Source organism: Myiozetetes cayanensis, unplaced genomic scaffold, assembly GCF_022539395.1.
Source record: "Myiozetetes cayanensis isolate MyiCay16 unplaced genomic scaffold, myiCay2020 scf20-37, whole genome shotgun sequence".
Taxonomy (NCBI): domain Eukaryota; kingdom Metazoa; phylum Chordata; class Aves; order Passeriformes; family Tyrannidae; genus Myiozetetes; species Myiozetetes cayanensis.
In genome coordinates this window covers 2,096,368-2,118,801 of record NW_026087412.1, presented here as the reverse complement: position 1 = coordinate 2,118,801, position 22,434 = coordinate 2,096,368, and the positions used below count along the sequence as shown (strand labels likewise).

Here is a 22,434-nt window from a genome sequence, read left to right as displayed (position 1 = left end):
AGCTTCCACGAGCTCCCAGGGGCTTTCCTGACAGGCTGGAGCACAGAAGAGCTGCCTTCCCATGCAGACAAGAGGGCTCTTCGTGCAGGTGGCCTGCAGCACGCGCTGTCACTGCCACCAGCTGTCACACCCGCTCTGCCACCGCCTCCGGAGGGACGTGTCCGCTGGAGGACGAACGAAGGGGGAACTGGGTGGAAGCAATTCCCTGCTTTCCCACCACAAAGGTGTTCTCCCTCCCTCGGTGGATGTGCCACCCTCACAGCTCTGGTGAGCCCAGGAGCAGTTCTCCACCTGAGAGCACCCCGAGCTCCCTCAGTTCCTTTAACGCCGCTCTTTCCCAGGCGACTTTCTTCGGAAGGCGAGTCAGCTTTGCCTTCCTTGGGGCATTTGCATCACATCGTGCGCCTGCTGGGCTGTCTTCAGCCCTCCTGCACTCAGATCCAGGGTTTTTCCTCTCCCTGACAGCAGGATTGGGGGCTGCTCACTGCGGGAGTGTCCTGGGAGAGTCCCCTCACCGAGGCTTTCCGCTGAGGGGCCGGAGATGTGTTCCTTGGATGACTTGATTAACTCGTTCCCTGAGACGTCTTTCCTAAGCAAAACCCCGGAGAGGCAACACTTTCCTCAGAACAACAGCAGCTTGGATCTGAGAGTTGCTTCCAGGGACTCATTCCAAGAGGGTCCCTCATTAAGGAAGCCCTTTAGAAAATGCAATTGCTTCTGAAAGGCACGTGGAGAAGATGCCACGGGAAAGGTCACTCAGCAGCACCAGCAGGGCCACAGCCCCTCTGAATTGCCAGACAAATCTCTCTTGTATTGGATGGACATTTCCTGAATTACACAGACATTTCCTGAAGTGTCCATGTAATTTTTTCTGACGCATTTGCTCTTGAGGTTCAGTCCCACCAACTACACCCAGAGGAACAGCGTGCTCCCTTCATCTCACCTTGGTTCTGCCTTGCTGATGGTTGTTCTTCCTCCAGATAGTGTTGCCAAAAGCATTGCAAAGTGCTTGTACAGGTCCTACTTTTCTGCAAATCATAGACAGAACCATCCAAGCAATGGTTCTGTGGTTTTCTAAGTAGCTTAAACCGCCTCCTCTTCCCAAACTCAGCCAACCCAAACCCCAAGCCAACATTTCTGCATTCAGGCCTGGCTGCTGGTGGGGAAGGTGGCAGGGCTTTGGTGGCTCCATTGAGACTGTCAGTAATTCCAATTAAATTGGACCTTGGTTAGGTGGGTAATTCATCATCCAGAGCGTGACAACAGTACCTGTAATTACTGCTCATATTGCTGCGGCTGAAATTCATGTGCAATAAAGGGATCTTAATATCATGCCAAACCTCACAGTTAATTTAGGTTCCATCTCCTTTCATTTATTCTGTAATAAGCTAATTAGTTCCCATAATTTGCCATTGAACGTGCCTTCGTAACAAATATATACACGAATTAGCTTATTACACAACAAATGAGGGGAACCAAGACATGAATCATTTGCAGGATTACATAAGGAATTATTGTCCTTCCCAACACCCAGACAACGCAGCCCTTGCCTTTATCACTTTCAGATATTTTGATTTCTTCCAGGTTGTCCTCCTGTCTGGTGCCTCTGGCTTACTCTTCTACTTGGAAGGTCAACAGCTCATTTCACTGTTCAAGTGTGTCCTGCTGCCACCTGCAAGTTCAGGGTCACCTCCATGGAGGGAAATGGCTTTCAGCTTGGCTGCTGGAATCCCAGTGCTGGCAGCTGAAAGAGCCTGGCCCTCCTGCAAGCTCAGAGCACCATTTGCAGGGTGTTCTGGAGTAGAGACTTTCAGATTTCCCTGTCAAAAACCTGCTTTTGGTTTGGTTGCTTTGTCATCTCAACAACATCAACCTGTGCCCTTGGAAACCCCCGGGCATGACCTGCAGTCTCTGTGCTTGGAATCTTCCAGCTCTTAAACCACACTAGATCTTAGAACCACAGAATTAAAGCTCATCTTGTTCCACCCCCTGCCATGGGCAGGGACACCTCCCACCAGCCCAGGTTGCTCCAAGCCCTGTCCAACCTGGCCTTGGACACTTCCAGGGATGGGGCAGCCACAGCTTCTCTGGGCATCCTGTGCCAGGGCCTGCCCACCCTCACAGAGAGTAATTCCTTCCCAATCTCCCATCTATCCCTGCCCTCTGTCAGTTTGAAGCCATCCCCCCTTGTCCTGTCACTCCGTGCCCTTGTAAATAGTCTCTCTCCATCTTTGTGTAGATCCTTCATACACTGGAAAAACACAATTAGGCCACCCTGAAGCCATCACTTTTCCAGGCTGAACAACCCAACGAGATGTCCACCTCATTTGGGATAAATCACGAGGGATGCTCCATCCAGCTGCATCCTCAGATTGTCACGATGCCCGCTGGAGGTTTGCCAGACCTGATGGCTCCCTCCACGCTGTAACTCTTGCAAAGCACCACAGATTCATTATTCTGCAGAATAATGGATCAGGACAATTGGGCCTGTCTCATCCAAGTGCTTTCTGCCAGTAACTCCACACCAATTCACAGGGAAGCTCCCGAGCTACTAAACCCATCAGTTGTACTTTCTGCACTACTTACTTTGAGGCCTCATCTCGCTGCTGACCTGGTGCTCCCCAGCTTCAACCATTAAATGTAATGAGAGCACAGCTCAACAGCTTTATTTGTTAAATGTTCTCTGCTCACAGCAATTGTTTTGATTTAGCATCTCACCTCCTGCTGTCATGATTTACTCTTTCCATCCCCCAGTTAAGCAAGCACCTTGCTCCCCACAGCTGCCTTTTTACCTGCACTTGTATCGCTCCCAGCTTCCGAAAATGAGCCCTTGGTTCTAAAAGGAATAAAGACTTCACAAGAATTTTAGGCTGGAAATCCTCTCTAGCATTTGGATGGCCTAAGCAGCACTAAACCCAATCATAAACCCCCTGGCAGCTGCCAAAATGATCTATGGATACAATATCCAACCTTGCCAGACACTCTGCTCTGCCCAAAGGAATCGGCTGAAACCTCTCCCGGGGCTGGTTTGTTCTTCCCGAGTTAAAGCTCAACACTTTCAGGCTGAGCAAATAAACTCCCAAGGTGAAATGAAAACCTGCAGCCTGCAAAAAAAAGGCTCTGGAGGTAAAAAGGAAGCTCCTGGTCATCCTCAATGCCCTGGCACAATCCATTGTCCTCTGCCCTGTCCCTGCAAGAACATTGGTGCCCATGGTGGGAGTCAGACAGGACCTCCTGGGCACAGCCATCAGCTCTGGCAAAGAACTGGAGGAAAAGCAGAATTCAAGAGCAGCCAGAGTCCCATTTACTTTGATTTCCCTCTTTCCTTTATCCAGCACTCACCACCAGCCAGCAGCTCCTCTCCTGACACACCAGTTCCAGGAAAAACATCTTCACAAACAGCCTCGCAGAGAGGTGGGATCTGCCTGAGCCCTCCTGGATCTGGTTCTAAGCCTCTGAACCACCAGCAGTGTGATTCAAGGTGAGCTGCTGTGACAGCAGAGAGCAGACAAGATGCTCACAGCAAACACTCACCGCTTTACAAGTCCCAGGTGAAAACTGGAAGCTATTAAAGTTCATGCTGTAATATGAAACTGGAAGGAAATTCATAAATTAAATGTGGAGCTCTGAACGAGTAATTATTCATCATTAACAAAACTAAAAGGAGAGTTCTTTTCTCCTTTAGGAATAGATGTCACCTGCACTTCAGGAGGGCTAAATAAAACAGGGCATCTAGCCAAGAGCAGAGAAATGTATTAAAACCAGAAACTGCCAATTAAAAATGGAAAATAATAGATGGATCGTTTCAAATAGGGCAGCCCTAGGAGACCAGAGGCTCTGGACTGTGTGGATGATCTCCCAGAGCTACAAATGCTTTGAGAACACTTCAGTTGCTGCAGTGTTTTGCCACCTGTAAAGGCTCCCCCAGTCTGAGCCAGGAGCACTTTGGTCTGCAGTGAAGAGCTGGAAAGGTGTGGATCAAGAGAGGCTCAAATTCCACGTGAGCAGCATCTCCTCACAGGTGTCCTGGCCAAAGCAGCCTTTTCCTCCTTCCAGCACACCATGCTCAGTAGCATCATCCCCTAAGTCTAGAATCAGGCCTAACTCATGTCACCAGGTTCACGCATTTTAGAAGGAAATTAAATCCTGCTTAAGAACTTCAACAACACTCTCAGTTTCCTGATGCAACAAAGACCCTACTCCCCCAAATCCCTGGGATTTAGCTGGTTTGCAGAGCTAGAACTTGCCCTACCTTGTCCTGCCTCAAGAATTATTCTCCTCCTCTTTCAAAATGCACAAAAAAGAAAAAGTTATCCTCTCCAAACCGCACCATTTGTGCAGTCGTTGCCTGATTCGTTCTCTCCACGTGTCTCTACTCGCCAGTTTCACTCAGGTACAAATTCCTCTCTCCTCAGGCGCCTTCATCAAAACCTCTCCAAGCAAAAGATGACAGACCCAACAGAAACAGAGCAAACCAAGTTCTCTGGGAGAATCCTACCTGAAAAATAGCTATCCAGGCATATCCAATGTTATCAAAATTGATAGCTCCGTTGTGCGGGTTCACGTCCCCCGCCATGCACACGTTGTAATACTGGTTCCAGTTTATGCAGGAATTCCTGCTGCTGGAGTCGGGGTGGTACAAACTGGGGGTGTAGGAGTCCATGCTCAAGGTGCACTCCACCTTGTACTCCTTCCTGTTTGGGATGTTGGAGCACTTCTGCATCCCGTTCTCCCGGTGCGACGAGCAGATGAAGGGGTTCTCCTCCGCCTCGTCCGTGCGGTAGTAGGGGTGCAGGAAGGTCAGGTTGTAGGTCCTGGAGGGGGGAGAGAGAGAAAAATGAGAAGCAATGATCCATCCCTTGTTTCAGCAGCAGCAAAAGGTGCTGGTTTCTGTCCCTGGCTTGGGTGGGTTCTCTCTCCTTTGCCCCTCAGCCCCACCAGACTGGGGACAGCAAGTCCGAGATGAGACAAAGCCGTGTGAGGACTCTGAGGGCACTTGGAGTGTTCAGCTGGAGAAGGAGGAGACTGAGGGGACACCTCACTGCGGTGACATCTCCCTTGGGAGGGGCAGAGGAGGGGCAGGACTGAGCTCTGCTCTGGGGGGACCAGGGACAGCCCCCAGGGAATGGCTGGAGCTGTGTCAGGGCAGGCTCAGGGTGGATCTCAGGGAAAGGTTCTTCCCCCAGAGGGTGGTTGGCACTGAACAGGCTCCCCAGGGCAGTGGGCACAGCCCCAAGGCTGCCAGAGCTGCAGGAGGGTTTGGATGATCCTCTGGGGCACAGGGGGTGACTCTTGGGGACGGTTCTGTGCAGGGCTGAGGGTTGGACTGGATGATCCCTGTGGGTCCCTTCCAGCCCAGTATGTCTTGGGATTCTGTGAGATACCCTAAAATCATCTACAAAGCTTCTTCCATCCTGTAAGGCACCAGTGATCCTCCACTGAAAGATCAGCCTGAGTTTCCCCAAGCAAACAGGGCAGCTGAAAGTACGAAACGAGAGACAGAAAATCCCAGCAGTGCTTCCCGAAAATCTAGGGAAGTTTTGGTTCGTATGTAAGGATTTTAAGGTAACTCTTCTGATGCTCAGAACAGCTGATGGCAAAGCAGCTTTCCAACAAATTTGCCCCTCAGCATGTATGTGATGAGGGAGCTGAACTTCCACAAGGAGAGACCCAGCCCCAGGCCACCCTGAATTCCTCCTGCACTTCCATAAGAAAAGGAAAACACATTAATGGGAACTGTGTGCCTCCTGCATCTCGGATTTAATTGGCTTGGATAAAGTTTATGGCTCTGTTACAGCCCAGATAAGCAAGTGCTGTAACTGCAGCATGGCAGGGAAGTGCCTTTGCCCGAGTGCTGCCCCAGATCAGCGAGCAGGCAGAGCCCAGGACCTTCCCTGCTGTTTGCTCAGCATTACTGAGAGCCAGCAGCACTCCCTGCTGAAGCACTGCTCAAAATGGGAAGGTGCATTGCCCTAGGGCTGACTTTATCCACTGCTTTATCCACTTTTCAGAGCTGCAGGGATCTCAGATGCTCCATAATCATCGGGAGATAAGGGAAAGGCAACACACAAATTACCCGACCAAGCAAGATGTGGGGAGAAGATAAGCAGGTAATTCTTCAGGACAGGACAGCTCTATTTTTATCTGCTTCTGAATGCACCTATCTATTGAATAAATTCAGCTCTAACTGGTGCCAAACCAGTGTTATTCCATACAGCTGCTCCCCAAAACCCTTGAGTCAAGCAGGAGTCACTCAGTGATAAGCAGAGAATTGCTGCAGGGCAGAGCTGAGGGGAAATTAGCCCTGAGCAACTTTCCTGGGGAATTTGGTTCTCTTCCATCGATGAATTACTTGAGATGGGAGTTGAAAGTTCATCCAGCTTCAGGAACAGGCAAGAGGAGCACACTGGAGGAACTGGGCATTGTTGGCTGGATTGTATTCACCAGCTATCCCTCTCCCACTGCAAGGTGTCCCCACACCTCCAGACAAAGCTGTGACATCATCCTCCCTGTTTCTGTGCCCGAGATTTCAACTTCAAAGATGTTTTTCCTCCAGGACTGCCTGAAAGCCTTTCCTTCCCCTCCCACCAAATGGTCTCACACAGAGACACTGCCACATAAACCTGAGCTGAAGATCAGGCCAAGAGCTCCACAGGACAGTGTTTGCTGGAAGATCAGACACCAGTTGGTCACACAGAGGGAGGGGACACATCAAGATCCTTCCCCAGCTGTCTGGGAAGGATCCACACCCATGTGATGCTCCAAGTGAAGAGGGGAAGGGACACATCAGCTGACAGCAGACATGGCAAAATGAAGACCTTTCCTTAGCTCTGCTGCTTGAAGACCTTTCTGGCAAAACCAAAAAGGGGAAAGGAGGAAGAAGAGCAAGGATGAGAAACAAAAGTGATGCAGAACGAGGGAATCCCCAATATCCACAAAATAAATGAGTTCTCTTTGCCAAGTCCATCCACCTCCACGTGCAGGAAGGGTCAACCTGACTTCCCTGTTACTTGCCTATGGGTAGGGTGCAAATAACCTATTAATGCTAATGAATCCATTAATCATGTGGTGCTCTGGGGAAAAGACAGGAGAAACTAAGCCCCAGAATGGATTTGTTATCCCATTAGAGAGGATTAACACCCCTTGCCCAGCCAGCTGCCCTCTGCACATCTTCCTCTGCAACTTTGCAATGTATTCCTCCTTCTCTGTTCCCGAGCACGTTCACGTGGAGGAACAACAACAGTGGGGCAGGGAAGTCCATTCTCTGCACACCAAAGGAATTATTCCCTGTTCCATCTGCCCTCAACCACAGTTTTCCCACCCCAACCATCCCATGCAGGACAGTAGAACCACTGGAGTCTGGGGGGGTGTGTGCTGAGCACAATCCTGCTCCAGTTTCTGAGGAGCAGAGGAGGAAAGGGAAAAGGTGGAAGCAACTCAGCACTGAGCAGGATTTGGTCCCTGCAAGAAGCAGCTGCTCTCGGAGGAAATCCTGCTGCCAACCAGCACTGCAGCACAGAGCAAAGCCAGGAGGAGCAATTAAGCCCCTTTCAGACAAACTGAGCTGCCTGTGCCTCCTCCCAGCTCTGCACCAGCCCAGGAGCCAAAGGCAGAACAACACCGAGCAGGCTGGAGTTGATTCAGACCGAAGAGCTCACATCAGAACTGTCCTGCGGCATCAGAGACACGCAGAGCACTCCACAGCCCTCTCCCCTCTCCTGCTTCCAACCCACTGAGTTCCCTGAAAGGCTCCAGGACTGGAAAATGCTGCTCTGCAGAACAACACACGAGGAGCAGCCCCAGCAGCAGCAGCCCAGACGAGCTGGGGGTGACTCAGTTCCTCTATCGACAGAGCCCAGCTCAGGAGGGCAGGAGGGAGCCAGAGGGGCTGTGTGGGACACACATATCCCAGAGACCTTCCCCAGAAACTGCTGGCTCTGCTTGCCCTTCCCACACAGGCAGAACGAGTTCCTCTTTCACACCAGACCAACCAAGAAGTCCTTGTGGAATTCCCCCTCCGGCTCCCACTGCCCTCACTCACAGACAGCGCAGACCATCCCGGCACTGCTATTCCAAGCAGTTGTCCCAGGGAGCTCCCCAGGGCTTGAAGAGGTGTTTGAGCCACCAGAGACCTCCAAAACATCCCTCTGGATCTCCAGGGCAGGGTGGGGAGTGGCAGGTTCTCCCACCTCCCAAACACAAGCGAGCCAGGTCATTTTTGGCCACCTCACCGCTGCAACAGCCCAGTGACTGCTTGTAATTCCTTCAGAGTCACTACTGGGAGTCCTTAAACAACCTCCTTCCAGCAGGATACTGCAATTCCCCAGGAGAGAAAGCAGGTATTTCCAGTGCACCTCAAAGGAGCCCCCAAACTTCTATCAGAATGTGCTGCATTTAAAAATAGTTGCTTTAACTTGAGGCAGCCAACTTTTCAAGGGGGAATATTGAAAAGGTTTCCACGGGAAGAAGAATGATGGCAAAAATCAAAGCCACCTCTTCCATCTGATGCCTCCAGTGAAGCTGAAGGCCCAGAAAGCTGCTGGCAGTAAGAAGCTGTATCTGAAGCACTGAGCTTGCTTAAACTTTGTTTACTCCAGCAAATCTGGGGTTATGGCCCTTCCTTGCCTGGCCCCTGGGCTGTGTTCAGGTGTTCACCCCAGGTTCAAAGCAGTTTTGTTTTCAAATGGGGGGTTTGGCCCCACCACCAAGGTGAGCCCCTCCAGGAACTCAGGTCTTCTCTTTCTGGGGCTGTAAAGAAAAATGTGAGCCAGGACCATCGTGCTCAGCCCCAAACCTGGGCTGATCCATCCATCCATCCATCCATCCACCCACCCATCCTCCAGCCCCTCCCAGCTCTGCAGCCTCCTTTGTCCAGGTGTCTCTGGAATGCCGTAACTTTAACCACAGCATCCCTGAGCACGTGGCATGGAGCAACAGGACTCAAGCCCCCCAAATTCCCCACTGCCTGCTGCTGGAGGGACCCAGGGAGCAGCTCAGAGCTGTGGTGAAGGGGAGAAGGAGATGATTCCTCCCAAAACCTCCTCAGAACCAGCCCTTGAGCCTGACTGACTCTGCCTTCCCTGACTGGGAGCGAGACCCTGATAAGAAAATCCTGGGCTGCCTTTGATGCTGCTAAATGGCCATTACATAACTGCCTGCTTAATATCTGCACTTAGCCAACGTTTTCCCCCTGTGGTTCGTTTTAAAAGCTCCACTTTGCAGGAAAAAAATCACACAGCGTTTAAAAACCCGAGCAAAGGGATGGGAGGGGCTCGCCCCGGGGCTAATTACGGCTCCAAGCACTGCACCAGCCCACCCAAGCAGAGCTTTAACACCACAATCTGGGCTTTTAAGTGACGGCTCAGGGGTCACTCTGAGCCTGGAGGGTCTTGGTGACCAGCAAGCACCTCTTGGGGGTGCGGGAGAGAGTTTGGAGCATCAAGGTGTTGGAGTAGAAACACACACTCAGTTGATTTTCCGGCTTTCAGCGCCTCTGATGGGATGAAAAAGAGCCCCCCAAGAGCTGGTCTGCAGGGCAGGGAAAAGCCTGGAGAGCTGAGAGCCACAGGACTGAGCAGTGAGAGGCAGGAGCAGGACCTGGGGTAGAGCTCAGGGATAATCTCTGCTTGTCTTCCAGACAATACGAGTTGTAGACAGCAGATGATTACACACACAGATGTAATTACAGGCTCCATCTTCTCTTACAGAGTTAGAGCTGCCCTAAATAGCTGGTCTCAGGCATTTCCTCACCTCTGAGCCACTGACATCCTCAGACAGGAGCACTCCAAAGGGTTTTCCCAGGCAGAGCTCCCCGTCCTGGGGGAGCTGGAAGGCTGCACTGAGTTTTCCTCTTTTCGTTGTGCTGATGGGTTTGAAGGGGTCCTGACACCCCTGAGGGGGCAGGGGCAGAACAGCCCAGGCTCAGTGTCCTGCTGAGGGAGCAGCAAGAGCCAGGGTGTCCCATGGCATGGGATGGGCCAGGAGCCATCCCAGTGCCAGCAGCACCTCCCTGGGCAGACCCTGAACACAGCAGAGTCTGCCCAGGGCTGGCACCAGGGCCCAGGAGAAGCCCCAGACAGGGAAAATGATGAACCAGATCCAGGGAGCTCAGGCAGGAGCCAAAGGCATCAAAATCAAAGAGCTGGAGAGAAGAACAGCAACAGCCCAGCCCAAACCAGGGCTAAGAGCCACGGGCTGAGCTTAAGTGGAGTTGCTGGGTGGGGAGGTGGGGGGTCCAGGTGAGGCTCACCAGGGCAGTAAAAGCCTTATGAGCTCCCTCACACCTGGCAGGGATGTTGGTCCACACAACTGCTGAGTCTGGAAGAACCAAAACTCAAGTTTGCTTCATTAAGGTTGGACTTGACAATCTCAGAGGACTTTTCCAACCTCAGTGATTCCATAAATCCATCGAAAAGAGCAGGTGCTGCCCAACCCTGATGCCTGTCCCACACTGAGAGCCCTGTACAAATGCTTTTAATGCCTCTCACATCAAGCTTCTTATCTTAATACACCCACAGGGACTTATCTGTGTGTTCCAGCAGCATCTCCCACCTCCCAACCCCCTGCCAGGGGCTGGGCTGTGCTCAGTGACCCCCCAGACCTGAACCACTTGGGAGAGGTGGCAATCCTAGCAGAGCTGTAATCCCTTTGCCTGACCTAAACCCTTAAATTCCCAGAGTCAGGGTTCTCAGCTTCCTCAGGCAGAGATAATCCCAACCACCCCCCCCCCTTTGTCCTTCAGGTGCAGCTCCAAACCCTCAGTAACTTTGCTGACAAGTGGATTTTTTTTTCTTTCCCTGGACAAAAAAGCTCCTGCTTGGACCTGCCGGGATTTCTCTCCAGCTGGAGAGAGGAAGGAAGGAAAAAAAGAAAAAAAAAAAGGGGGAGAGTTTCTTTTGCTGTACTCACATTGCAAAATTCCTGTCTAGGAAACACCTGTTCCTCAGCAGCCCTGCCCAGAGCTGGACACCCACAATCCCAAAGATGAAGAAGACAAAGAAGCACAAGAGGAGGACGTTGCCTAACATAGGCAGAGTATCCAACAGCAGGGTGACCAGGATTCTCATACCTGTGGGCAGAAGGAAAAAAACTGGATTAGAAGAGCCCTTAATGGGGAAAAAAAAAAATCACCTTTCCCAGCTCAGTTGTGCATCCTGGGGAGAAAAAACTGGGATGTTGGTATTTTCTCCCTAAACCTCAAGGCTGAAAAGGGAAGGTAAAGAGGGCAAAAGGCACAGCAGGCAATGGGAACAAACAGCACACACCTCCAAAGAGGGGGGTTTGCAGATGTTTGGCTGGCACTCAAGGACAAACAGACAGGGGCAAAGCTGCCAGACAGCTTTTCCTGGGGAAACACCCCCAGGAACCATCAGCCTCTGGAGAAACTGTCAAAATATGCGTTTATAAACATATCAAACATCTCTCATGAGTCACACAAGTTGTTCCCTAAGCAACACAGAGCCTGGTGTGGGAGGATCACAGGGCCTCTGATGTGGACAAGTCCTCTCCCATGGAGTTCCTCCTCTTCCTCCTCTCCTTGCTGGCCACAGGACTGCAAAACAGGGAAAATTTTGACTTTTTGAGGGTGGAAAGCAGGATGTAAATGTTTCTTCCCCCAAGGAAAGCTCTGCTCTCTTTCCCTCCTCCTGTGGAGGCTGTGGGGGACCTTCCCACCAGTCCCACACCTCTCCATGAACCTTTGGTCTCCCCCAGCACCTCTGCTGCCAGGGAAATGCTGATTTCCAGGCATGACAGTCCACCTTGAATATTCCAACTCGAGGAATGAGTCAACCCTGCAGAGCCCCAGCAAACCCTGGCATCTTCCAGCACTGACTGGGCAAGGAGGCAGGGATGGGGTTGGCACCTGGGGGGCTGCCCTGCCTCACTCATCGGGGCACCTTCACACTCAAGGATAAGGCGGGAATAAAAAGGGAATAACGACTCACAGCTCAGCAGTCCCATGGAGGCTAAAGGAGCCTCTGAGACAGCCACCAGCCATTAATGAAAAGAGCAAGAAACAAAGGAAATGCTAAAGAAAAAAAGCTGAGCTGAGCTGAGCCTCGGGATCCCAGCGCTCCACAGGGAGCAGGGCTCGAGTTCACGGCCCAGGAAATCAGCGTGGCTGCTGCTGGGAGATTTTATCCCCCTGAAATTCCCCTCTGCAAACACCTTTTTGCTGCCTGCCTTCGTGGAGCCTCTTGTCCCCTCCCTATTCCCTGGCCAGGACGCTGCTCTCCATCAGCCATCCCACGGGAACGGAGAGTGGCTTTGACACCTCGGCTTCTCCCAGGCCGTGCCCAACGCCTCTCCTGCAGATTCCATGGTGCTGGGTGGTGGGATGGGGAGGAGAGATGAACCCCTCCATCCCAGCCCTTCCCAGGGCAGGGCTGGCAGGAGCTGGGATCCTGTCCCGCCGCTTCATCCCGCTCCTCGCCAGCGGAAATCCAAGGCAGCCAAGCGGGGATGGAGCTGCCACCACCCTGTCAGCACAGCCTGGACCAGCCCGGCCAAGAAGTCTGTGCTGATAAATAATTAGGTGTGAGTCATGACCCCTGCACCCAGGGCAGGAGCCTCCCAAGGTCTCCATGCCCAGCTGTGCCTTGGCTCTGGCACAGCTTCCCGCGGCTGGCGCCGGCAGTGGATGCCTCTCTGGAGGAGCCTGGTCCTGGCGCCCAGCCCTGTGCCAGCCACCCTCCAAACCCCGTCCCCCTGCTGCCCTGGTGCCAGTGCCACCCTGCAGGGAAGGGATGTGGCAAATTCCATCCCCTGGAACCGCAGGGAACAGCACCATGCTCAGCTCCGAGCACAGAGAAACCCAGAGCTGGGGGCAAAGGGGGGGAGGAATTGAATTCCTGGTGTTTATTCCCAACTTTTGTTGTCATCGAAGCCCCCCCCAGGAGCACATCCCACAGCACAGCCCTGCAGGCTTTCCTTGCAAATCTATCTTTGGAAAAGCAGAAAAGACTCACTGAATTCCCGCTGGAAAGACAATGCTGGGCTTTTCTTTCTCCCCCCCCCCCCCCCAACTCTCATTAATAACCTCGCTCTTTTTTTATCCAAAAATGGTTAAAATTCATCTCCCTGTGCCAGACAACTTTTTTTTCTGCTCAGCTACTTTTGGTATTTTGGGTTGTTTCGTGGCACCATTCTCGGGATTGAATCCATCTGTTCCTTATCTGCTCAGGGGGCTCTCAGGGAATGTCAAGTGTGCCATGGGAAAAGAGCACGGGCATCACTTAGGCTGAAACAAGGCTCAGGATTCCTTTCCATTCCCATTCCATGTGATGCCTGGTTGAAACCACCTAGTAGAAAAATAAAAATAAAGCACTGAAGTGGATTTGAAAAAAACCCTCGGTGACCACTGCTAAAAAAAAAAACAAAACCCAAACTACAGCCCCTGCCAAAAATATAAATTGCAGGAATTCTATTTTTCCAGTCATTTCCAAGGAATAATTTCTAATAGAGATGATGTTTTTATTGGCTGGGGCTCTTCTTTCTTTTCTTACCAAACAGAATCGAAATGAAATAATCCTGTGGGTGACTTTATTGTGCCTGGAAGCACAAGAGCTAAGAGTGCTTGGCTGCATCCCAGGAAAGCGCCCAGGAATCTCAGGGATAAATCTCCAGGGGAGTTCTCCAGGGTCCCTGCTTCCCTGGGTGGTGACTGACCACCAGCCTCATCTCTCCTGACCCAGCTGGAATTTGTTGTGCTCCGTGTCTGTCCCTGAGCCAAAACTGCTGTTCCCAGTGCTGGGAATGCCATGGATGGTGCTGACCAGGAGCTGCTGGCTGGGATGGGCTGCATATCCAAGGTAATTCCTTGACTAAGCTGGAGCATCCTCATGGAGGAAAGACTAAAAGTGTAACTCTTTTATTACCAGAAACAGCAAAAATGCAATAAAATAGAGGGGTGTCACTGCCCATTCCACGCAGACCCGGGATTGTATCAGTCTGGAACAGTAAAATTCCCAGTGTTCAGAGTGGATGGAGTTGGTGGCTCTTAAACAAGTGAGGGCTGTGATGATCTGCCCTCCAGGAACAGAGATATTTCCAAGAACACTAATCCTGCCCTGGCACTGGTTCAGGACACTGATGGTGGTGCGAGCCCAGCTGCTCCTCAAACCAGGCAACTCCTCCCCAAACCTGGGCTGAGCTCACTGGATTCAATCTCAGGGAATATTAATAAAAATTTGGAATATTTTCTATTGCCTGTCCTTTGAAAAAAAATACAAAAATCCCAGGGGAAGTGCGGCAGAAACAGCCTGAAAGGCTCATTTCAAAGCTTCACAGTCAGAGTCCTAAGGCAGAAAAATCAAAAGCTGGCCACAGATCCGAATTTCACCTGAACCTGGAGGCATTTGGATGAATAGGCATGCAAATCCTCCCATTCCCACGCTGAATCCCCAGCTTGACACTCCCACTGCTCCATGGGAGAGCTAGGAAGGGTTTCATGGATTTAGAGAACTTCAGAGGGCGCCTGATCCCGGCCCCAGCCTGGAGCCCCCACGCCGAGCGCGTGCCGTGTCCCGCTGCTCCAGCCCAGCCCAGCCACCAAATCCCACCGGGAAACCCTGGGCTGAGCTTTGGGGCAGCTCTGACACCCCGGGGACAAAACCTCCCCAGGAAAACAACAGCTCCAGAGGGGGTTTCCTGGTCCCTTTCAGCCTCTTTTTGTCTTGTTTTGAACTGATGATGTCACGGCCGAAGTCACGGATTTTGAGTTGATTTTTTTTTTGTTCCCCTCTCCCCGCCCCCCAAGAAAAATCCTGTAGAATTGGGAGTTCAGAGAGAAACTTCAAAGACTCCTGTGAGTAAACATCCATCTGTTCCCTCACATGTTCCTCTGAGAGACTGGAACCGAAACCCTTCTGGGGGAGGTTGTTTTGCTGTCCCTGGAAGTGCCGACACGACGGGCAATTAATCCAGGCAGGATGTGGGGCTGTGCCATTCAGAAGCCCTTCCAAAAAGAACAGGAAATGCAGGAAATGTCCTTTTTTTTTTTTTTTTTGCAAGGGACCTCTATGATTTCCATACAATCCTGCTGCATTTTGATTTGAGTGGGATTTGGCTGCCAGCTGATGGAAGCTCCATGAAATGAGCACCTCGCAAAGGGTTGCTCAGCAGTAACCGATTCCGGCAGGAAATTATTTCAACTTGTTGGGTCGTCTTTCAAATTGGATTTAGAAGACAAGCAGCTGAAGCCACTTGAAAATGGATTTAGGGGCCACTTGAACTTCCTATCGTGGATGAACCCAATTTTGTTCTACATGACAGCAAATTTTAGCAGCAACGGAGGCTCCTGCGCTGCTAATCCTGAACACAAAGCCATGGAAAGACCTCAAATCGCTGAGCAGGGAAAATGAACCCACCAGGGCAAGAAGATCCTTCTTAGAACTGACCTCTCCCCTTTCTTTATAGGAACTTTATTTAGTTTACACAAGGAGCAGGGAGTTATTTGCCTCAGAGAAGTCAGGAAAATGCTGGAGGACAGCCACAAAAATTTGGGCCCCGGGTATAAAATCTTATTCCCTTTGCCCTTTGCTAACGCTAATAATGAGAAAAATTGACCTCTAAAAATTAAAATCAATGAGTTTGGTCTCAGCAGCAGGAGAGCAGGGTACTAATGCCAGGCTCAGTGTCACTCACTTGGGACCCTGTTGATGGCTCGCAGGGGCCGCAGGACGCGGACGGTGCGGATGGCGGACAGGCTGACGTTGTGTCCATCCAGGGAATACTCCATCATGCTGTGGGGAGAGAGCAGAGCAGTCAGGACCAGGGCGTGCTGGGAATGGGGCTGCCTGGAGTTCTTGCTGCCTGAGAGCCCAGCTAAAGTACCTCCAAGGCAATAACATGTTCCTGACACATCCCCCCTACCAGCACCCCGGAGTATTTACACACCAGCTTATCCCCCCCACCACGACAAGAGCTGAACATCCAAGCTGACAAACAACGTTGGAGTAGTTTGATTTCCATTTGATTATTAAAGGAACATTTTCTTTTTCATGCTTCATCTCCACCTCCCATAAACATTTCTCTTCCAGGCTGGGAAGGACGTTAAATGAACTCAGTTCTCTTGCTCTTTTATAGCAATGAGTGGCAAATGTGTGTAGTGTTGTTTTTTTAATGGGGTTATGGCTAGTTAGCATGGCTGTAATTACAATTTATGAGTCTGACTACGGGGAAACACTTGTAAATATGTCACAAATCTCTCACCACGCCTGTTCAAATAACAGAACAGCATCAAAAGCAACCCTGTGAGTGAGCTGTTGGATCCCGTGGAGAAAGAGCTTTTGTTTTGGTTTTTTTAAATAAACAAACAGACAGGGAAGGACAGAGGCAAAGAGGAGCTGAACTGCTGCAACCAGGCCTTTCAGAAGCTGCATATTTTCCACAGAAGCCTCCTGCAGCCAGGACAGACCCAAATCCTTAGGTGCCCTCAGAAAGCAACAGCTGAGTGGATTTTGGGCACCAGCAGAGGAGGTTTGGTGTCGGGCCAGCTCATCGCTGCCCATGTGCCCATGCTCTGCGCTGCTGGAGCCTTGCACTTTGTACTTGAAGCCTTGCCCTGCTCTACACTGATTAATTAGGAGTATCTGGATGTTCTGATGTTTCTTCTCTGCTGGCTTTGTCCTGGAGCTGGTTGGTGTCACACTGAGGTGACTTTGCCCCATTGTCCCCACCTTGCTCTGCAGAGACTCTGGTGATTTCGAGCTGTTTTCAGGGATAACCTTCCAGAGATTATTAATTTTTTTTTTCCTGGAGTAGTTAGTGAGTCTTTATAAATCCAACCCACTTTGTGTGTAGGAACTGAGCCAAATCTGATGGGCAGGACCTGCTGAGGACACGGGCTGAGGGCTGGGTTTGGCGATCTTGGAGGCCCTTTCCAACCTCAATCATTCTGTTATTCTAAAAGCTTCCAAACTCAGCACTGCACAAAACCAGGCTTTAAATCTGCCCTGTGTTTGTGAGGCTGGAGCAGAGCACTGGGAATCAGCCCAGTGCCCCACGAAGGACCACACAGTGGGAACACCATCGGAAGTGCCCGTCCACACCTGCACGGAGGGGTCTGGGGCCAGCACCAGGGGCTTGCTCACAACACACCTTGCAGGGATAAGACAAAGTGTGGTTTAAAGCTCCCAAAATGAGCAGTGCCAGGGCCTGGATCTGTTCACTGGCCTGGCCCCAGTGCAGCACACTCCCAATTTATCAGGTGCAACTGATACAGCCTGTGAGCTCCTATAGCATGGGAAAGGAGCAGGAAATGCTCCAGAGAGCCCATCCAAAATTAGCATGTCAAAGGGCCAGCTCCTGGAGCCTCACTTTAACTTGACCCTTGGAGTTTCAGGGTGGCTGATAAAAGATGAATAATCCAGGATTTGCCCTAGGAAACAGACTTTCTGAATATCTGGATTTCCATGATATTCCATTTAGACTCAGGGGGGTCTATCCTGCCCACCTAAGAGCCAGAAACACTTGATGGATTCCATGCTGGATTTTCTACAAGCAGAGAAAGTATTTGAAACCTTCATGAAAAGGTCAAAGTTTTCCTTGTCAAGGCCAAGCTTGGGGTCCTGGTCTCAGATCACACCTGTAAACCAAGAATACCTTGGAAAAACCCACCAGAAGCCTGCTGGAGCTGGAAAATTCGGACAGACTGGCACTCGGTAGGTGATTCCCTACAGCCTCTGGGCACTGAAAAACAGGAGGCACGGGCTGTCTCCTGCCATCAGCAGCTCCCAACCCTTCAGCTGTCGCGTTCAAAGACGTCCAAAGCACATCCTGGGAGCCTGCAATGTCTCCAGGGACTGGATGCACAAGAAACCTCTCTGGTTTCAGCTCCCTGTGAACAACATTCCTGATGCTGAGGAAACGCTTTCAACTTGGCTGCTGGACAGACGGAGCCGCTTGGAGCTCCCCTCGGTTTGAAATTTTCCAGGGTACGTTTCTCAGGCGAGGAAAACATGAAAGGGCTTTCGGAGCTGGAACAAACTTCAGACACAAGCTGTTGCTGGAGGCAGGAGAGATGTTTATTTTGTAGTTTCCCTGCTTCCCCTCCGCTCTCTTTGGTGTGTTGCTGGTGAGGCAAATCAGCTTCTTTGAGGAGATGGAACGGGACAAACAAAGCAGGGCAGCTCTGCCTCTCACTTGTTTCCCTTCTTGTCAGAAAAAGCCTCATCAGAACTCCAGCACATCCATCTGCTCGCTGGAAAAAGCGGCTCTTGTTATTCCAGCAGCGTTTTCCCTGCTAAAACCACCTCCAGTTTTAGGGGCAGACACTGGGTCGAAGGGTGTTGGTGGGAGAGGTGAACCCCAGGCATTGCACAGCAACTCCTTGTCCTCCACCAGTGCTACCAGCCAGCTCAGCTCCCAGTCCAGCCTCTCCTCTGACAGATGGGAAATAATATCCAAAAACACAAGATAACCAAAGTCATCTGGAGATGACCCAGGATTGGCCAGAGAAGGGGTTTTTCCTCTGAGTAATGCCAGCAGGGCTTCCCTGTGGGGTCTCCCGGTGCTTCTGCTGCTTTCATCCTTCTGAAACTCATTCCAGCCGTGGAGGGTGGGGAAAAGCCCTGGAAAACCACCCAAGTGATTCACTTTCCCCCTCATCCCGGGTGCTACGAGGGCAAAGCTCGCTCTCTCTGGTGCCAACCCTGCCTCTGTGTCATCCTCCTGGTGCTGGGGTGACCTGTGTGATGATCTGCTCACCCCTCAGGCACAGTCCACACGTTGGTCACGGGTGGCAAAGTTCTGCCCCCGAGTTCTCCCGTCTCCCACAGCCTCGCTCTGCCCTCCCCACTTAAACAGCAGCTTAAACACCGCAGCAGCTTTGGCAGGAAAAAATAATTAACTGGTTCTTTCGCTGTCCCTGATGTTCCTTCCTGGGCTGGAACCACACAGGGGTTCAAAGGAAGAGCTCATGTTTTATTCAAACTGCTCAGGCCGTTCCTAATTGTATTCCAGACAAATAACATGGAGCAAAACAAAACTCCATTAGTGCACTGGAAGATGGTACATCACTAATGGAAGGGGAAAAATGCCCCAACATATTACAAGAATGTTCTAATTAACCCCAGGCTGGTCATTATAAACCCAGGAATTCAGGACTAAGGCAGTAATTAAAGGATTATATCCCTTCTCAGGGGCTGCTAAGCAGGTAACAGAGCCCAGGGTTTCTAAACCCATTTATTTATTGGGAAAAAAGTTTTAGGCTTGCCAAGCTTTTAGTCCACTCAGTTATTCCCTGGGGCGTGAGGGAACTGGTGTCAAAAGCAACAGGATCTTCCTTGTATCTGTTTGTTAACACATCCTGCACAAACAAGCAGCTGTGGGAGATGGTGTTCAACTGCAAACCAAGAGGAGTTTACAGGAGGCATTTGCCTGTACTTGTGATTTGGGTTAAATTCTGGCCAGCTCCTTCCACTGGGATTTCAACTTCCTGAAGCAGGTTTTTGGGTGCAGTTCTCCTCGTTTGGCCAATTTCTGCCTCGCTCTAAGGTTGTCCCAGCAGGAGCAGTGACAAAGGAACTCTAAGGGTGTCCCAGCAGGAGCAGGGCTGAGCTGCCCTGTGCTTTTTCCACCCCTTCTGGAGACACCAGCTAACGCTGAGCACTGGGATGCTGTGGCCACCACAAGGGCCAGATCAGCACGTTCTTGATTTGGCAGAGGTGACAGAGGTGGAAGGTGCTACAAGAACCCAACAGCTTTGCCTGACCCTCATAACCCACCCCAAAAACGGGCGTGGTTACAAGGTGGGGTACGAAAAATAAGAGTGATGAGACTTTGCCTTGGCTTGAGCCTTCACGAAACACGATGAAAACCAGCCAGGCCAGCCTGCAGTTTTGGCTCACTGGGGTTTTCCTGCTTTCAGCATGAAAAGCAAAAGGCTGAGGTGTTTTTTTTTACTGACCCTGCCATCACGATGAAGAAGTCCAGGCGGTTCCACGTGTCTCCAAGGTAACACTTCTGCCCGAAGATCCCCAGGGCCACCATCTTGATGACCATCTCCACCGCAAAGAAAGCGAAAATGAAGTCGTCAAAAGCCTGGAGACCAAAAAAAAATGAAACAAAGAGGGTTACAGTCAGTTCTGCTGTAACTTAGGGAGAGCAGAGACCCCGCTGCTCCCGCCATGTGGACCCTGGGACAGGCTGCCAGGTGAAGCACTGCCACCAAAGTGCCACCTCCCAGCTCCAAAATAAAACCTGCTGCGCCTGGTGGGTGGTGGCAACCCCTGGGTGTAGCTCCCGGGTCAGTGCCGTGCCTGGGAAGTGTCAGCAGCTCCTATTTATCTACTGATAAATGTACATGGACATCACAGCCCCTCTGCTCTGGAGCCAGGCTGGGAGAACTGGGGAGGTTCAACTGGAGAAGAGAAGGCTCCAGGGAGACCTGAGAGCCCCTTCCAAGGCCTAAAGGATCTCCAGGAGATCTGCAGAGCTCCCCAGAAGTTTTGCTGAGTTATTTCAGTTCATTTAATAACTGGCATCCAAACACCTCCATAAAGAAGTTCAGGCTTTTCCACCCCATGTTCTGGCTTCCACTTCCTCCTGCAAGCTGGGACAAGGGGAGGGATAATGGTGGTTTTACTCACAACCCTTTTCTGCCTGAAAACCTGTCAGGAGTTTCCATGGCCAGGCTGGACGGGGCTTGGAGCAACCTGGGATGATGGAAGGAGTCCCTGCCCATGGCAGGGGGGTGGAAGGGAATCTTTAAGGTCCCTTCCAACCCAACCCATTGTGGGATTCTCTGAGGGGTCTCACTGGCTGGAACACTCAGAGGGAAGCAAAGCAGCAGATCCGTGTGGGACTCAAAGGAACCGAGCTCGTTGCACCAGCACACGGCAATCCCTGCCCGGGCTGATGTCACGCTTCGGGAACACGGGGGGTTGGTTCCCAGCCTGAGGAATGAGTTGCTGCAGGGAGCCCAGCGCCAAGGTGCAGCCCACACAGCAGATGCCGCCGGGATGTGCTTCCAAACCCAATCCTGCGGGCGTGTGGCAGCGAGGACACTGCCGGGAGAGGGGGGGGACACGGGCGCGGTGCCGGGGGTGGCCGATGGGGCTGGGATGCATCTCCCAAAGGTCACTTACCCCGGGACCTGGCACTGCTGAACTTCAGCTGGGGGGCCCTGCTGTGCAGCAGAGCAGGCACAGGCGCATCCCGGGCTTTGTCGTTCCTGAATTTGGGGATGAAGCGGCAAAGTCGCCGGTGCCACAAGGCACAGGCCAGACTGCACAAATCCAAGGGGTGGAACTGATGGACTGCAAAGGGGGGATTCCCCATGGAACTGGCCACAGAATCCCAGAATAGGTTGGGTTTGAAGGCACTTTTTTAAAGCTCATCTCGTTCCACCCCCTGCTGTGGGCAGGGACACCTTTGACTATCCCAGGTTGCTCCAAGCCCTGTCCAACCTGGCCTTGGGCACTTCCAGGGATGGGGCAGCCATGAATTTTGTAATTAAATAGTGTTTAACAATCCCAGTGGGAGCTGGCTGCCCACTTTGGAGCCCCCCTTCCCTTATTAAGCGTGCAGTGAAAGGATCTTGCTGGATCAAGTCCCAGTCAGCCTCTGGGTCTCACCCAAGGCCAGGGCAGCAGGTTTCTCTGCATGAGGAAGTGTGGCTTATTGGAAAAACCATCCAATAGCTGGATTCTGGGGAAAAAGGGACAAGATAGGGGTCTACCCTGCCCCACTGCACCCCTCCCAGGCACACAGGGCAGGGTGGGCTCCTCACCTCCAGGATGGTGCAGCGCTCCGACTGGCACTCCACGTCCTCGCAGGGCTGGAACATGCCCAGGGTGACGCAGTTCAGCAGGATCACCAGCATGCTGACGTGCTCAAACCACCTGGGAGCGGGGTTAAGGACAGCACAGGCTTTGGGAGGGGGGAGGCTGAGGCAAAGAACGCACCAAAACCCCTTCTCCCATCACAGACCCTTCTCCCGGGACATCTCCCACCTCCAGATCTCCCAGTCTGAGCAGTGGATCACCCCAAACGGCCTCCAGCATGAAATCCTTCCCTGTTAAGGTAAAGAGAGCAAACAAAGGCACCACCAACCACCAGGACCCAGCCTGTACCCCATTCCTTGCTCCAGGATGTAAACCAGGACCCACCAGCCCTCAGCTAACAGTAATAGTATCCAAGCTGATATCCAAGTGGTGATTTGCAGGAGGGTGAAATAGCCCCAGAGCTGCTGGTTCCTGCTGCTGGGAGGACTAATAAAAATCATTAAAAAAAAAAAGATTTGGGTGGACTGAACAGGAGTTTCACAAATTGAGCATGAATGAGGGAACTGTTTTAGGAAAATAATTGGAAACATCTGGCTATGAATAAATCTTTTTGCTTCCAAACACACACACCTATGTGAGAGAGAAGGGCACAGACATTGTCTTATTCCTGATAACAGCAATTCTGCTTTGGAAACCTCAACAAAAA

General features: G+C 51.6%; 1 protein-coding gene across 5 annotated transcripts in view; it reads right to left on the bottom strand.

Moving 5' to 3' along the window:
* Positions 1 to 21,839, bottom strand: part of CACNA1H (calcium voltage-gated channel subunit alpha1 H) — a 110,108-nt gene extending 88,269 nt beyond the window's left edge. For all 5 annotated transcript variants that reach the window (XM_050317252.1, XM_050317254.1, XM_050317255.1 and 2 more), the window contains exons 1-5: positions 21,734 to 21,839; positions 19,910 to 20,043; positions 15,646 to 15,743; positions 10,909 to 11,068; positions 4,499 to 4,814 (exon numbers count right to left, since the gene is read on the bottom strand). In XM_050317252.1, the coding sequence (XP_050173209.1) occupies positions 4,499 to 4,814; positions 10,909 to 11,068; positions 15,646 to 15,743; positions 19,910 to 20,043; positions 21,734 to 21,826 (801 nt within the window). In that variant the 5' untranslated portion in view covers positions 21,827 to 21,839. The remainder of the gene's footprint in view (positions 1 to 4,498; positions 4,815 to 10,908; positions 11,069 to 15,645; positions 15,744 to 19,909; positions 20,044 to 21,733) is intronic.
* Positions 21,840 to 22,434: the final 595 nt, after the last annotated feature.